Source organism: Octopus sinensis, linkage group LG25 (genome assembly GCF_006345805.1).
Source record: "Octopus sinensis linkage group LG25, ASM634580v1, whole genome shotgun sequence".
In the NCBI taxonomy this organism is placed as follows: Eukaryota; Metazoa; Mollusca; class Cephalopoda; order Octopoda; family Octopodidae; genus Octopus; species Octopus sinensis.
The window spans coordinates 20,712,142-20,728,420 of record NC_043021.1 but is presented as its reverse complement, the minus strand read 5'-3'; the positions used below and the strand labels follow the sequence as shown (position 1 = coordinate 20,728,420).

The 16,279-nt window shown below is 40.2% G+C and overlaps 1 protein-coding gene across 1 annotated transcript; it reads right to left on the bottom strand.

Annotated features, from left to right (window-relative positions):
• Positions 1 to 3,155: 3,155 nt before the first annotated feature.
• Positions 3,156 to 15,293, bottom strand: LOC115224394. Its single transcript, XM_029795286.2, has 4 exons — positions 15,153 to 15,293; positions 8,991 to 9,126; positions 7,933 to 8,029; positions 3,156 to 3,783 (listed from the first exon to the last, which is right to left on the bottom strand). Exons 1-4 carry the CDS (start codon positions 15,190 to 15,192, stop codon positions 3,691 to 3,693), a joined length of 366 nt encoding a protein of 121 aa, XP_029651146.1. The 5' UTR covers positions 15,193 to 15,293; the 3' UTR covers positions 3,156 to 3,690.
• Between the last annotated feature and the right edge of the window lie 986 nt (positions 15,294 to 16,279).

Here is a 16,279-nt window from a genome sequence, read left to right as displayed (position 1 = left end):
AGAAGGTTGAAAGGCAAAGCGGAAATAGATATAAAAAAAAGGTTAATAATACTCTTTTCTACTCTAGGCACGGGGCCCGAAATTCGGGAATGGCGTGGGGGGACCAGTCAATGAGATCAACTCCAGTATGCAACTGGTACTTAATTTATTGACCCCCGAAAGGATGAAAGGCAAAGTCGACCTCGGCGGAATTTGAACTTAGAATGTAAAGACATGAAATACCGATAACCATATCGCCCGGTGTGCTAACGATTCTGCCAGCTCACCACCCTAAAGAAGGTTAATAATACTAAGAGAAATTGCTACTCAGTGAGTGTGTATAATTATATGTATATATATATATATATACAGACAGACAGATAGATAGAGGCATAACTGTATCTATATGGACTATATGATAAGAAGTATGATTTCCAATCACATGTTTCAGGGTTCAGTCCTACTTCGTGGCACCTTGGGCAAGTGTCTTCTACTATAGCCCCAGGCCAACCGAAACTTTGAGAGTAGATTTAGTAGCCAGAAACTGAAAGAAGCCTGTGTGTGTCTATACATATGTGTATGTCTGTTCATTAGTCCTCCACCACTGTTTGACAGCCGGTGTTGGTTTGTTTGCATTCCTGTAACTTGGCAGTTCGGTGTAAAAGACCAATAGAATAAGTACCAGTCTCAAAAAAATAAGTACCGGGGTTGATTCGTTCAACTAAAGCCCTTCCAGGCAAGTGCCTTCTACTATACCCTGGGGTCAACCGAAACCATGTGAGTGGATTTGGTAAACTCAAAGAAGATCGATGTGTGCGTGTATGTATGTATGTATGTATCTGTTTGTATATGTCCCCACTGACCAGTTGACAACCGGTGTTGGTGCAGTTACGTCCCTGTAATTTAACCATTCCGCAAAGGAGACTAATAGAATAAGTACTAGGCTTAAAAAATAAAAGTATTGGGATTGATTCACTTGACTGAAAATCCTTTGATGTGGTGCTCCAGCATGGCCGCAGTCTAATGACTGAAACATGTAAAAGATAAAAGATATATAGAAATATTTATAAACATGAGTAATAGAGAGAAATTTCGGTGCTATAATAGTTATGCGGTCTTCCACGTTGTCAAACAGTATAGGCAGGGTTATCTACCTTGAACGTTCCGTTTGTCAAGGAAACCGATTTTACCATTTTACGGACACTAGCAACAAATTAAGCTGCAAGCTGAGCCTAAGTGAGATTTCAGAACTAATATTTTTCTTTGTCTTGCATATACCCATAACCACAGCAGTGGCTCTGACAGGAAAATCTGAAAAAATACAATAACAGGCTTGGTACAATATGTGCCGCGGGGGGGGGGGCATAGTTTTTCATGAACGACGAGGGAAGATGGTTGGAACAAGAGATAACCCTATTTAGCTGGATGAAAATACAATTGAGGAAGGATGCTGAATGGCGACAATGCTCCTCTCTTCGAAGACAATGATGCAGAACAAGGAAACAACAGGAACCATGGATGTGGAATTGATGGGCCGTGAGTTTTTGGTCTCAAACAAGGCTCAGACTGTTGATGCTTTTGTGTGGAACGGCGTGACGGGAACAGTCTGAACCTAATTATATTGAAAGAGAATGTGAAAAAGGTTCACTAATTCATTCAGGTAAGTGACCCGTTTATAATAATTTAAATGCCATCGGATTTTATGTGACACCGGAGCAGAGACACTCGGGCCATTCGGTGATCGTGTTTAGATGCTAAAACTATGATTCTGAAAAAAATTTTTTTTTTTAATTGATCTCTGAAATATCTGAAGTGTTTTATCTCTGAAATACCTGGAAATATCTGAAAGATAAGGTAGATACCCCTGTTTGACACCGTGGTAAACGACATACTATACTAGCACTGAAATTTCAGACCAGTAACAGAATACTGGGTTTTAGGAAAAGCAATAAGCACTGATAGGGCAGTGTTGGAGAAGAATATACAAGATCGAAACTCTGTCAGAAATACTGTTTATAATGTTTATAAATGTCTTCAGATAACAAGATATAATTTGAAGTGCTATAACCATAAATGTCAGCAATATTCAGCAGCAATACTTAGTAAAATCAGCAAAGACACCACGCACACACATTTATGTATAAAAATGTATATAAACATACAGAGCTTGAGATAGTTATATATATAACGGGAAGGTTTACGAAAATAAACAAAAGACGAAGGCAGGTGGAGTACAAACAAACAATTGTATTAGAATGGCGCTCAGGAATAGAAATAGAACAAGTCTTTTATGTTTCGAGCCTACGCTCTTCTACAGAAAGATACACAGAAAAGAAACAAGGAGAGAAAAAATGCGTGTATATATATAGAGAGAGAGTTAGATAGAGAGGCAGAAAAACAACTTGTTTTAAATCTCACAGCGAGGGATTTACAGTAAGTCCTGAATAGTAAAGTTTATTTGCTAACAGAATGCGGCGGTCCTATACAAGGACGATGTTGGCGTTGATTAAGCCCCCCAGGAAGATATCTTTTCCAGCTGGTTACCAACAGGTTTTGTGTTGATAGCCAGCTGGAAAAGATGTTTTTTTCTGGGGGCTTAAACAACACCAACATCGTCCTTGTATAGGACCGCCAAATAAACTTTATGGGAGAGATAACTAGTAAAGGGCCATACATAAGTTAGCTTACTGTTAAAAAAAAAAAATACTGTAGTAGCGAATTACAATTACAATTTTCGGTTTGAACGGCAGTTTTTAACATAATTTCTAGGTAACTAAAAAATTTTAATCTTCGTATACTGGTAGAATGTGTTTATAAAACATCATTTTCTCTTGGCTTTATTGAGAAAATTCTATAGTTTGTAAGATATTTCGTCTTTATTTTCTTGCATTTCGGCAATTTTAACCAATCACTGACGTCCATTTAGGTAAACAACATTCTGTGCCGTATGAATATGTCCCTCGTTTAAGAAACAGATTGGGTTTATTTACATTTGTGAAAAAAAAAAAAGATACCCTTCCCCCACCCCTAACTCTAACTAACCCTAAATCTAAAATAGATTGAAATTGAATAGATCGATACTAGGCTCACCTCAATAGACGGTCAGTGATTGGTTAAAATTGCCGAAATGCAAGAAATTAAAGACGAAATATCTCACAAACTATAGAATTTTCTCAATAAAGCCAAGAGAAAATGATGTTTTATAAACACATTCTACCAGTATACGAAGTTTTAAATTTTTTAGTTACCTAGAAATTATGTTAAAAACTGCCGTTCAAACCGAAAAGATCCCAATTTTCGCACGAGTATAAATTTATTAGTCGACGCCGTGCCAACCACTGAAGAATCTTGTCTCGTGATTCGGCTAATTGGGTGACATTGCAGGATTGATTCACAGTTGAGGATTTCAATTTTCAGGAATAATGAATGGTGGTTCCCGCGGGTTCTTCCACGTGCGCCATTCTGATCAATTCCAAAGTAAATAATATCTGGTATTTATGTTGACCCTTATGTATGTCCCTTTACTAGTTATCTCCCCCTTAATCTTTATTTGATATAACTAAACTTAACAATTACCACACACAGACACACACACACACGCATACCTACATACATACATATGTATAGATATACAGAGCTAGGGATAGTTAGTTTTGATAAGACGTATTCTGTTCCTCCATCGATCAGCGCTGGTTAAGACATTCAAGCTGCTTATGTTGCCGTTTCCAGCCCATTCTCAAGGGAAGCTACCCAAGATTCTTCGTTTTCCTTCGTCAGGGTAAGAATTACTCTGTCTTTCTCGCACTGAAAGAAAATAAACGTACGGAAACAATTAGGTGAGCGACTGTGAAAGAAGAAGAAGAATGATGTGGAGAGAGAGACTGTGTAGTTCACTATATGGATCTTTTCGGTTTGAACGGCAGTTTTTTTTTTAAATAATTTCCACGTTACTAAACACTTTTAAACTTCGTATACTGGTAGAATGTGTTTATAAAACATCTTGGCAATCTTTCGTCTCTAGTAGACCTTTCCGTCGATTTCCGTAAAAAAATTTTTTTTTTTATATATGGGCTTGCGGGAACTTTTGAAGTAATGACAGCGAAAGAGACTAAGAGAAAGCGATTGTATGACGAGGGAAATTCTTTTGAAGTTACCGTGCATGGGAAGCATTGATGTACATGTATGTGAGTGTTTGATGGGGTGTGGGTACAGACAGTATGTTGTGTAAGTGAAGTGCTTCTGTTAGTGTGTGTGAAGAGACAGAGTAATGTGTGAAAGAAAGAGATAACTGAAATTTTTTACTCGGTGTATGTGTATATGTACGTATATTACTTCAAAAGTTCCCGCAAGCCCATATGTAAAAAAAAAAATTTTTTTTACGGAAATCGACGGAAAAGTCTACTAGAGACGAAAGATCGCCAACATCTTTTTCTCTTGGCTTTATTGAGAAAATTCTATAGTTTGTAAGATATTTGTTGTTGTTTTTTCTTCAATTTCTGCAATTTCAACCAATTACGTCTATTGAGGTGAAAACATTCTGTGCCGTATGAATATGTCCCTCGTTTAAGAAGCAGATTGGGTTTCCTTAAATCCTTAAAAATGTTTCAGCCCGAAGGCTGCGGCCATTACATTTCTGAAGAAAAAAGATACCCTTCCCTAACCCTAACCCTAAAACAGATCGAAATGCAATAGATCGATACTAGGGTCATAATTATGGGTGACAATTTCATACGACACCGCTAGAAAAAACTGCCGTTCAAACCGAAAAGATCCCATTACATTTTATCTTTTACTCATTTCTGTTGTTGGATTGCGGCCATGCTGGAGCACCACCGTGAAGGATTTATAAGTCGAATGAGTTGACCCTAGGACTTTATATTTTATTTTCTCAAACCCGTACTTATTCTACTAGTGTCCTTTGCCAAACCGCTACTTTACGGAGATGTAAACACACCAACACCTGTTGTCAAGTGATGGTTGTTTGTTCCTTCTTGAGCCATACTTGGCTCGTAAGGGCCGATTTCCCGGTTTTCTTGGTGTATAGGTTCCTCACTTGGACGGGACACCAGTGAGCAGCAAGATGCAAGAGGAAAGTGTGAGAGAAAGTTGTGGCAAAAGAGTCAGCAGAAGTTCGCCATTACCTTCTGCCGGAGCCGTGTGGAGCCTAGGTGTTTCGCTCATAAACACACACATCGCCCGGTCTGAGATTCAAACTCACGACCCCCCGACTGCGAGTCCGCTGCTCTAGCCATGTGCCTCCACTAAGTGATCGTGGGTAGGGAACAAACAAACACACACACACACATACACACACATATTTGAGTGTCTGTGCTGGTTCCCCCACCATTACTTGACGACCGATGTTGGTGTGTTTACGTCCCTGTAACTTAGCGTTTTGGCAAAAGAGACTGATAGAATAAGTACTAGGGGTTGATTTGCTCAATTGAAGGTGGTGCTCCAGCACGGCCACAGTCAAATGACTGAAACAAATAAAACAATATTACATGTATGTGTGTGTGTATGTTTGTGTCTGTGTGTCACCCACTGCCACTTGACAACTAGTGTTGTGTTTACGTCATTGCAACTTAGCAGTTCAGCAAAAGACACTAATAGAATAAATACTAGGCTTCGCAATAAGATTAAGTACTGGGGTTGAGTCCTTTGACTAAAAGCCTTCAAGATGCTGCCCCAGCATGGCCATAGTCTAATGACTGAAACAGGTAAAAGATTAAAGACAAAAAATGTTAAACAACATTCGTTAGTGCAAGAAATCATCATCATCACCATCATCATAATTATTTAGCATCCATTTTCCATGCTGGCATGGGTTAGACGGTTTGATGGGAAATGGTAAGCTGGGGAGCTGTGCCAGGCTCCAGTCTGGTTTATCTTGATTTCTATGGTTGGATGCCCTTCCTCAAGCCGACCACTCCACAGAGTGTACCGGGTGCCTGTTACATGTCAGGAGCACAGGTGCATTTTACATGTGACCGACACAGACCACAACCATGATTTCACTTTGCCTGAAGTCTCCTCTCAAGCACAGTAAACTGCAAAAAGACTCGGCCACATGTCATTGTCTCCATGGGACTCAACAACCGGAGATCGCATATTAAATGCAGTTATAAATTTGCATGGCATTGTCCATTAACTTGTATCAATGAAATACATATATATGCACCTCAAAAACGTGTGTGTGTGTATATATATATATATATATATAATATATATATATATTAGTGGCTGTGTGGTAAGTAGCTTGCTTACCAACCACATGGTTCCAGGTTCAGTCCCACTGCGTGGCATCTTGGGCAAGTGTCTTCTACTATAGCCTCAGGCCGACCAAAGCCTTGTGAGTGGATTTGGTAGACAGAAACTGAAAGAAGCCCATCGTATATATGTATGTGTGTGTATATGTTTGTGTGTCTGTGTTTGTCCCCCTAGCATTGCTTGACAACCGATGCTGGTGTGTTTACGTCCCCGTCACTTAGCGGTTCGGCAAAAGAGACCGACAGAATAAGTACTGGGCTTACAAAGAATAAGTCCCGGGGTCGATTTGCTCGACCAAAGATGGTGCTCCAGCATAGCCGCAGTCAAATGACTGAAACAAGTAAAAAAGAGTATATATATATATCATCATCATCATTGTTTAACGTCCGTTTTCCATGCTAGCATGGGTTGGATGGTTTGACTGGGCATTGGAAAACCAGGAGGCAACACCAGGTTCCAATCTGATCTAGCAGTGCTTCTATAGCTGGATGCCCTTCCTAACGCCAACCACTCAGAGAGTGTAGTGGGTACTTCTTATGTGCCACCAGTATGGGAGCCAGTGAGGCGTCACTGGCATTGGCCACATTTGGATGGTGCTTTCTACGTGCTACTGGTACAGAAGCCAGTTGGAGTGGGGAGGACTGGCATCAACCACGTTCGGATAGGGCTTTTTACATGCCGCCGGCATGGGGAGCCGGTCAGGTGGCACTGGCATCGGCCACAACTACAATTTCTAAGACATCAGCCATGCTGGGGCAACACCTTGAAAAATTTTTAGGCAAATGTGTTGACTCCAGGGCCTAATTTTGTTTTAAAGCCTGATATTTATTCTATCAGTCTCTTTTGCCAAACCACTAAGTTACGAGGACATAAACACACCAGCACCGGTTGTCAGGTGGTGGTGGAGGACAAACACAGACATGAAGACGCACAGACAAATATATACATAAATATACGACAAGCTTCTTTCAGTTTCCATCTACCAAATCCAATCACAAGGCATCAGTTGGCCTGAGGCCATTGTAGACGACACTTGCACAAAATGCAACATTGTGGGATGGAACCCAGAATCCTGCAGTTGAGAATTAAGCTTCTTACCACATAGCCATGCCTGCACCAGAGAGAGAGAGAGAGAGAGAGAGAGAGAGAGAGAGAGAAAGAAAGAGAGAGAGAGAGAGAGAGAGAGAGAGAGAATTTATTTGTTATTAGCGTTGGAAGCAATATTTGTTCAAAATAGCTTTTTGTATATTTTACTAATGTGGATATAGTATCGAAAGCCACAAAACTGTAGAATTCATCTTGAGAATGCTTCTTGTATAGACTAGAGAGCACAGAAGTACGTCAGTAGCCGAAAAAGCTCCAGCAGTGGTGGTGGAATCGCTGACTTGGGATTTCTGTGTCTTTGCACTTCATCAGCTGCTGTTAAACAATAACTGGGTAATGATAGACAGTGATACAGATCTGATGGCTAGTAACAGATTGTCGATGATAAGCAGAAACAGGGAGACGGTGACAGATGGACAGTGAGTAATATGCAAGTAGACAGTGACAGGTAGACAAGTGTTGGACAAAAACCAAAACAAATGGCCAGAAATAAAAAGAAGACATAAATATCTCTTCGAGATATTTATTTCCTCATCTGAAAAAAAGGACAGAAACTTTATTTGGCTAAAATAAACTGACCTCTTCAGTACAATTGACAATTGGTCCTGGTAACTTTTTAATTTTGAACTGATAATTCACATTTTTCTCTTCCATTATGACGTTCACTTCAAGCTGTCTGATGGATTTAACAGAAATGAAATAAAACAAACAAATATTATTTAGGGATTTTGAACAAATAATCAAAAGACAACAACAGCAACAACAACAATGTAATAGTTCTTTCTGCTATAGGCACAAGGCCTAAAATTTGAGGGTAGGGGCTTGATGAATACACTGAACCCAATATGCAACTGGTACTTCTTTCATCGACTCTAAAAGGATGAAAGGCAAAGCGAAACTCAGCTGAATTTGAACACAGAACGTGAAGACAGGCGAACTGCCACTAAGCATTTTGTCCAGTGTACCAATAATTCTGCCCACTCCCTGCCTGAATCATAATAATAATGGTTTCAAATTTTGGCACAAGGCCAGCAGTTATGGGGGATTGGTAAATAAGTTGAGTGAACTGGAGCAACGTGAAAATAAAGTGTCTTGCAAAACGCAGCCTGGTCCAGGAATTGAACTCGCTACCTCATGATTGTGAGCCAAATACTCTGACCACTGAATCATACATCTTACCCTTACCAAGAAGTACATGACTAGTAATTAATTTTATGGGTCTTTACCTTTTGACCGACAGATTTAAAAAATGATTTTTTGCAACTAAACACTTTCAAACTTCGGACATTGGTAGAATGTGTCATATAAAACATCTTTTACTCTTAGCATTTTTGAGAAAAACTTGTATTTACGACTAGCACTATGACCCGGCAACACCGAGTGCTAGTTCATGTATATACAGCTGCGTGCGTGCACACATACACACGAGTACTGTCCAAATCTCTGACCAATCACATACAGCTAGCTGGCATTCAATTGGCGTATCAAGACCGATAGAATAAGTACTGGGCTTACAAAGAATAAGTCCCGGGGTCGATTTGCTCAACTAAAGGCGGTGCTCCAGCATGGCTGCAGTCAAATGACTGAAACAAGTAAAAGAGTAAAGAGTATAGACAGAGAGACGTGTTTATACAAACCTCCCTTCAAATTTGACGGTGACTTTTGCATTACGTGGTTTTGGTTTCGTAAACTTCATGAAACTTTTCTTCACCTGAAGTCCTGGCATTGACAGGTTCACTCGGACAGTAAACAGATCAACTTCGGTTGTAATAACTGTAATGAGAGAGAGAGAGAGAGAGAGAGAGATATAAACATGTGGTAAATTGTAGTCATGGCATATATTGGTATCATGCAAATGGCACCTGTGCCAGTGGCACGTAAAAGCACCCATTACACACTTGGAGTGACTGGTGTTAGGAAGGGCATCCAGTTGTAGAAACCATGCTAAATCAGACTGGAGTCTTGTGCAACCTTCAGTTTGCCAGCCCTGGTCAAACCATCCAACCCATGGCAGCATGGACAACAGAAGTAAAATTTTGATGTAATTAAGGCTTGACACACATACACACATGCATGCATGGACATACAGAGACACAGACATATATATATATATATATATATGCACAGTGACATTTGCACAGTCAAACTGAACAAAGCCTACCAGATTGTAAAAAAATAATTAAAACATCGTTAAAAACTTTGTCCTAATATTTTTTTTAAATTAATAATTTAAAATTATTGCATATGGATGAGGAGAGCAGTGTAAAGAAGTGCTGATCTGTAACTGTGGAGGGAATTTATGGAAGAAGTAGACCCAGGAAGATATGAGATGACGGGTGAAACATAATCTTCGAATGTTGGACCTCACAGAGGCCATGACTAAGGACCAAGACCTTTGGCATTATGCCAAGCTTGAGTAAACCCATCAAACCAAGTGAAATCATATTTGTGGCCAAAGCTGGTGTCACATAACTGGCAGAGGCACATGGCCTAGAGGTTAGAGCAGCGGACTCACGGTCGAGGGATCACGGGTTCGAATCTCAGACCAGGCGATGTGTGTGTTTATGAGTGAAACACCTAAGCTCCACACATGGCTCCGGCAGAAGGTAACGGCGAACTTCTGCTGACTCTTTCGCCACAACTTTCTCTCACTCTTTCCTCCTGCATCTTGCAGCTCACCTGCGATGGACTGGCGTCCCATCCAGGTGGGGAACCTATACGCCAAGAAACCAGGAAACCGGCCCTTATGAGCCAGGCATGGCTCGAGGAGGAACAAACAACAACACACAACTGGCACCAATGTCAGTGGCATGTAAGCGCCACCTGTCGAGCGTTGGGTCTCATGGAGGCACTGTGGCCGATGCTAGTGTCGCAAAAGTAGCACCAGTGCTGGTGGTGGCACATATCAAGTACCTCTTGAGCAGTGGGCCTCACAGAGGCAATGAAATCATAGTCATGGCAGATACTGGTGTCACGCAACTGGCACATAAAAGCACTCATTACACTCACAGAGTGGTTGGTGTTAGGAAGGACATTCAGCTGTAAAAACCACGCCATATCAGCTTGCCAGCCCTGGCCAAACTGTTCAACCCATGCCAGCATAGACAGCAAATGTTAAATGTTGATGATGATAATGAAAATAATATACAAGGTGTGATTGGTAAATTGTCATTATTTTATATTTTTAATCTCACGCTTGCACATTGCTTGTTTTCGATTTTGTTGACTACACAGTATGGTAGGGTCAGTTGGGCACCATCTATGGGAAAAACAGTACCACAATGCAATTCACTCTGCCAGAAATTTGGAAGTGATATGCTTTACTGCTTGGCATTCGTGCTGGAAGCTCCAGTACAAACGTTTCAGAGTGTTTGGGTGTCAATCTGAGGGCAGTGCTGAGGATTTGCAAAGAATTGGATGAATCTAATGGTAATTACAAAGGTACAGCAGCCTGGAAAACTCACTTTGATCGTTCTGATAAGAAAAGAACTCCTGAATTTGTTGGTGAGATCCAGGCCATGATTGACAACGATCCCTCCAAATCAATCAGGTCCATCGACAGGGACATGGTTGTGTCTGAGTTTCTATCAGACAGGCAGTGCATGAAGACATTCGGTATTCCTCATACAAAATGAGAAAGGGCCAATTTTTATCCCAAGACATCAAGGACAAAACATGTACCGAGAGTGATAAAAATCAAACATCCAGTCAACATCATGGTGTTTGGAGTGATCATTAGTGATGGCAATGTCCTGCTTCCATTTATCTTCCTACACATTTGTGCTACAGAGCCTGAGCCGGTTTCAGCCGGGTTGGTAACAAAAGGGCTAAGCCTGTTTAGTTTCATACACTTTGACTATGTAGTTTCTGTAATATTTACATTTCAAATATCAGATTTTTTGAAACACCCTTTATATATGCTTTAACTGTATTGATATCCTGTTGTGTCTGGGGAGAGTAATTTTCTATTTGTGCCTTTTAATGTAACACACTCACCAGTAAAATTTCCACTTTTTTCTTATTTTTATTTTCCTAAAATTTTCGTTGCGTCTTGCAACCTTTTCAATAGTCTCAAGTGGAAATTTTACCGGTGGGTGTATTACATTATAAGGCACAAAAAGAAAATGACTCTCCCCAGGCACAACAGAATATGCTTCAACACACAAACTCATATAAAGAATCTTGCAAACCAAATCTAAAAACAAAATTTATCGATATCATTTACCAATTATTTCTATAATTGTAATATAATATGGACAGCCTGTTTTCTTTAGCTTCAAGTTAGCTCTGATCTAGCAGTTCTATGTTCAAAATTATTGATCATAGGCTATGACAACATTATCCAATATATCCTTGTATGATTTGAGAGAGATTTAGTTACTAATACCAGCAAATCAAATTATACAGATAGGCTTTGTTTTTGACTTATGTCAGTTTTATTGCTGCGATGGTGTACTTAAACATTTCCTCATTGACTCGACCACACAAGGAGCAATGCATACATGGAGTAATGTAACAAATAAGGCTTTCAGAGATAAACAACAGTACTAGAATTAACAGAAAACTTTAAGTGACAATCAATTATATGGACAGAGGTTAAATAAAAAGCTAGAAAAACCAGCTCAGAAAGAAAGAGAAAGTATGCAAATTAAAATCAGGGTGTGGTACAGATAAATAAATGAAATGTTTGAAACAGGTACAATAGTCAAGAGAATAAAAGAATAAATAAGTGTGGGAGGGGAAATGTAGCAGCTCAGTGACAAGTGTGGAGGCATCTTGTGGTGTAATTGGTAACATATTCTGAACGCCTTACTTCCCTGGGCATGGACACATTGAAACTCCGACGTCTGGCAGCTAACTTGGCAGACACCCATAAAATTATTAACCATCTTACAAACAATAACTCTGAGCACCTTTTCAAAATCCACCTGTCTAACACCCGTGGACATGTTTAAATTACAAAGTCGGAAAACAGCACAGCTCCCATGACTTTCGGAAACATTTTTTCACGCTGAGAGTTGCTGAAGCATGGAACAAACTGCCGGCATTGTTGTTAGTTGTCGGAGCACTGCATCCTTCAAAACTTCCATGCTTCCTGAGATTCGCCAACACTACACCTGATTTTCTCCCCTCCATACACATACACTGTTCACTTTCTAGACATTTGTATATTACCGCATATACTTTATACGCACTTTTGACAAGTTGTGGTGCATCTGAGCACTGTATACAATAATTTCATTATTATTATTATAGTCAGCTGCAATGCAATAAATATGAGTTTCAAATCCCACCAGATAAAATGTTCTTGACTACAAGCCAACAACAGAGCCTCTTCGTTGTCACTCAACATGTTACAAATTTCCACTAAATCCCATGGGATGTGATTTGAGAGGTGTGTGCATGTATGTCGCTGTCCTAATTATCATCATTACCACTATCATTTAACCCTTTCATTACCAACCTGGCTGGAACCGCCTCCAGCTCTGTAGTACAAATGTCTTATTTTCATAAGTTTTGAATTAAAATCTTCCATCAAATCTTAGTCACAATTAATGTTCCTAACACTAGCTTAATGATAATTAAGTTATTGTACTAAATTCTTTGTTATATTTAAAATTAGAAAGAAACACAAAGTGTCTCAAAATGAATACAGTAATGAAAGGGTTAATGTCTGTTTTCTATACTGGTATGGGTTGGACGTTTTGACAGGATCCAACGAACTGAAGGACAGTGTCTAGCTCAAGTGTCTGACTACTTTGGCGTGCTTCATACAGTTCAATGCCATTCCTAATGCCAACCACTTTACAGAGCTTCCACTGTATTTAGTTTTTTTTTAATGCTTTTTTAATGAGACAGGTGTTTGTGAAGTGACCAAGTAACTCACAAGACAAAGAAAAAAACTCCCTCAACCAAGTAGGGTTCCAGTAGAAAGAAAGGTGGCTTTATGCTAGGTGTTGAGAGGCTAAAGAATTTTAGAGTGACAAGCACAGATGTCTTGCTGTAGAGAAGACACATGGTAACCATACATTATACATGGGTTGGCGAGATTATCTGAAGGAAGAGGAATCTGGGTATCAGAAACACTGAAATTTGGTAAAACTTTCCAGTCAACATTCAAATAGCTTCCTACATTCACTGAAACCAGATCAATTTTCAAACCCACTCAGGATGTGTACAGTACAGCCACACATTTAAACTATGTCAAATTCCTCGAACACATTGAAATTAGGTCAACTTCCCCCGTACACAGGCGTGGCTGTGTGGTTAAAAAGCTTGCTTCTCAACCACATGGTTCTGGTTTCAGTCCCACAGCATAACACCTTGGGTAAATGGCCCCTGCTAAAGCCTCGAGCTGACTAAAGCCTTGTGAGTGGATTTGGTAGGAAACTCAGAGAAGCCTGTCGTATATATATCTGTGTATGTGTGTGTGTCTTTGTGTCTGCATTTTTACCCCCCACCACTGCTTGACAACCACTGTTGGTGTGATTACGCCCCCCCCCCATAACTTAGTGGTTCGACAAAAGATACCAACTGAATAAGTCCCAGGCCTTAAAACAAGTACTGGGTTCGATTCCTTCCTCTAAAAGTTTCCTGCAAGGCGGTGCCCCAGCATGGCCGCAGTCTAATGACTGAAACAAGTGAAAGACACCAAAGACGAATGCCTCTACCACCACCACAGGGTTTGTTTCCTCATAACTTTCAGAAAGATATTTTTTAGTGAAATTTTCTACAAATAACTTCCAGATGATATAAACTCCAAGTATGTTGGAATTAGATGGGAAAAGAATTTGGGAGAGGGAAGTTTCGGATAATTAACAGCTGTGTGGTAAGTAGCTTGTTTACCAACCACATGGTTCCGGGTTCATTCCCACTGCGTGGCACCTTGGGCAAGTGTCTTCTACTATAGCCTCAGACCAACCAAAGCCTTGTGAGTGGATTTGGTAGACGGAAACTGGAAGAAGCCCGTCGTATATATGTATGAGTGTATATGTTTGTGAGTCTGTGTTTGTCCCCCCACCATTGCTTGACGACCGATGCTGGTGTGTTTAGGTCCCCGTAACTTAGCGGTTCGGCAAAAGAGACCGATAGAATAAGTACTGGGCTTAGAAAAGAATAAGTCCCGGGGTCGAGTTGCTCGATTGGAAGCGGTGCTCCAGCATGGCCGCAGTCAAATGACTGAAACAAGTAAAAGAGTAAAGAGAGTAGAGTCGACTTTCTTACAACTTACAGAAAATACCTTTCAGGTGGTGTATATAACGATTATATTAGTGTCTAATATATAAAAAAAAAGGGGGTGGATAACGAAGACGGTAGGCGCGCACACGTATATACTGACACAGATCTCATAAATCTACGAAATGAAACAAATTCCCGGACACGGTCCCGCCATATCAAGTTGGTTACCGACGCAAGACAAGTTTGTTGTTGTTTACCAAATTCACCCATCGCGGAGCAGAACACCAACGATCTACCCGCGAATTTATTTTAGCTTGTTTTAATTTAACAGGGATATGAATTAACAAAACAGATTCGATAGTTATTTTCTAGTTAGACGAAGTAACTTGCATTAAAGGAATCCCTCCCCCACTCGTTAGAAATTGTCAAGTTCTACAAAAAAAATTAAGGCGTAGGCGAGCAATTAGCTTAAAGTGTGCAATGCATTGAGAGATAAGCGAAAAGAGGGGGAAATCATTTGAAAGTAGAACATGAACAACGACAACGAACACGTAATTGTGATTACATATGGTAAATGCCTTAAGGAACGTAAATGAATCGTAAATAAAACGTTACGGTACCCGAATCCGGTTCTTTTACTTCCATGGTGCTCGGCGTCATTTGTAGGGGAGATAACTTAGAATATTACATATCAATTGATATTTATTAAATTTTTTTCAGTAATCGTTGTTTATTGTAATTCTTTATTTAAATAACAAATGCATTAATTGCGCGCAAACGCACGTGCGCACGCACATGCTTCTCTTGCGATAATTCACTCCAAGTCGCATTGGGCCGTTAGCATCGCTTTCATATTATCATTTTCATTTATTCATTTCCCATAATTTTAATTTGTTCTATGTCCCCAATGTCTTGTGATTTTTTTTTATCTGTGCCGCCCCTACTGGGTAATAAAGAAATATCACTCTAAGTCGCATGTCTATTGTTTTGGGAGATGTTTATTGTAAATAGGCGTGGCTGTGTGGTAAGAAATTTCCTTCACGGAGGACCCTGAGTGGCCTTCGCAGGTGGCTGCGGAGGTGAGGTTCTATGGGATAGTGATCTGTGCAGGATCATGAATTCCTTCCCGGGGGGACTCCTACAGATATAGGGCTGTGTGGTTCGGCCTGGAACCGAGTACATGCTTCAATGAAGCAAGGATACTGGTCGGCCGGGTAACAAAATGTGAAATATGTGACTTTTTGTGTAATGTACGAGGTTTATAACCTCAGTGTGATTTAAAAAAGAGAAAAGAATTCTTTATTGCCTCATTGTGTTTTGGGGGGAAAAAGGAAAAAAGAACAATGTTTTAGAGAAGCGGAAGTCTGCGGGCGCTTTTCGTCTTCTCCCATCATCATCATTTTTGCATCATTATCATTCATCTCATTAATGTCCGTGTCCAGCCCGCAAAGCTTCCATCTGTGTGATGCCCTTGTGGCAAATTATATGAAATAAAGAAATTTCCTTCAAGCCACACGATTCCGTGTTCAGTCCCACTGCGTGGCACCTGCTGTTAAATAAAACAGGAAATCAGCGGGCGAAATGCTTAGCGGTGTTTCGTCTGCCGTTACGTTCTGAGTTCAAATTCCGCCGAGGTCGACTTTGCCTTTCATCCTTTCGGGGTCGATAAATTAAGTACCAGTTACGCACTAGGGTCGATATAATCGACTTTATCCGTTTGTCTGTCCTTGTTCGTCCTCTTTGTGTT